We start from the raw sequence: 1,324 nt of genomic DNA, 5'->3' as shown, positions 1-1,324 counted from the left end.
CAGATGCCAGTTGACTCCAGGTGATGCCAACTGACCCCAGCTGATGCCCGTTGACTGCTGTTGACCCCAGCTGACATCAATTAACCCCAGTTGTCACTGGACGATGTTGATTGACCCCAGCTGATGTCAATTGACCCCATTTGATGTCAGTTGACCCCAGCTGATGTCAATTGACCCCAGTTGACCCCAACTGACCCCAAAGGACCTCAGTTGACCCCCGCTGACCCCACCCGACCCCAGCTGATGCCAACTGATACCAGCCAGCATCCCTTGACGCCGGCTGTCGATCGATGCCAGCGGAGCTCAGCCGACCCGGCTGACGGCGTTACCTCGTAGACGGCGAACCCGATGGTCTCCATGTCCTTGCCGTAGCGGCGCTCGCGGCGCCGGTCCTTCTGCATCAGCGCCAGCAGGAAGCTGCAGCCGGGCTCGCGCCCGCCGGCCTCGTCGCCGTCGTCGTCCACCTCCTCCAGCTGGATCTTGAACTGCGGGTTGATCCAGAACGTGGCTGGGGGAGGACGGGAGGAGGCTCAGCGGGCGCCGGGACCGGGGGTGGGTCGGGGGGTCGGGGCTCCCCCCGGCGCGCACCGGGGTAGTTCCTGCAGCCGCCGGCGGTGCTGCCGCGCCGCCACGTCCCGTCGTAGAGCCGCGTGTTCCACTTGCGGAACTTGCGGGCCTGCAGCGCATCGGGGGTGAGGTTGCAGATCTCCAGGCGGGTGAATTCCCGCAGGAAATCCCGGAAGGACATCCTGGAGGGAAGAAGTTTGACCCCCTCGTTTCCCCGGGGCGCGAAACGGCCGGGAAAGGGGTGGGGGGGTCGGGGGGGGGGGTTTGTCTCGCTCTTGTTTCCTCACCAGAACTCCCCGTCCTCCATCTTGACCATGAGCTGCTGGCGCAGCGCCGGCTCCACCGCGTGCCACTCGGGCGAGCTGCGGGCGCAGAGGGGTCAGGCGGGGCCCGGGCCCCTCGTTAGCCGCCGCTAACGAGCCCCGACGGCGGCGGCGAGGCCTCACCTGTCGCTCCAGGGCCCCGTCCACTCCACCTCCCCCCAGGGGTTCCGCATCCGGATCAGGCCCAGGGACTGCCCGCGGTAGTTGATCTGTCGACGGCAGCGTCAGGGCCGCGTGACCCAAAAAGAGCCGTTCCCGCCCCAAAACCGGCGCCACCATCGGGGCCTCTCTCAGACCCCAAAAAGCACCATTTCCACCCCAAACCGGCGCCGCCATCGGGGCCTCTCTCAGACCCCAAAAAGCACCGTTCCCACCCCAAAGCGGCGCCACCATCGGGGCCTCTCTCAGACCCCAAAAAGCACCATTTCCACCCC

The 1,324-nt window shown here is 66.6% G+C and overlaps 1 protein-coding gene across 1 annotated transcript in view; it reads right to left on the bottom strand.

The window, feature by feature from the left end:
• The window catches only part of LOC108510535 (calpain-1 catalytic subunit-like), a 3,807-nt gene extending 2,581 nt beyond the window's left edge, over positions 1 to 1,226 (bottom strand). The window contains exons 1-5 of the mRNA XM_017840217.1: positions 1,215 to 1,226; positions 1,014 to 1,111; positions 855 to 929; positions 589 to 749; positions 330 to 508 (exon numbers count right to left, since the gene is read on the bottom strand). Coding sequence (XP_017695706.1) covers positions 330 to 508; positions 589 to 749; positions 855 to 929; positions 1,014 to 1,111; positions 1,215 to 1,226 — 525 coding nt within the window. The remainder of the gene's footprint in view (positions 1 to 329; positions 509 to 588; positions 750 to 854; positions 930 to 1,013; positions 1,112 to 1,214) is intronic.
• Between the last annotated feature and the right edge of the window lie 98 nt (positions 1,227 to 1,324).

This window comes from Lepidothrix coronata, unplaced genomic scaffold, assembly GCF_001604755.1.
Source record: "Lepidothrix coronata isolate B3197 unplaced genomic scaffold, Lepidothrix_coronata-1.0 Scaffold1244, whole genome shotgun sequence".
Lineage (NCBI taxonomy): Eukaryota > Metazoa > Chordata > Aves > Passeriformes > Pipridae > Lepidothrix > Lepidothrix coronata.
Note: the sequence above shows the minus strand (reverse complement) of the source record. Positions and strands in the feature narration are given on the sequence as shown.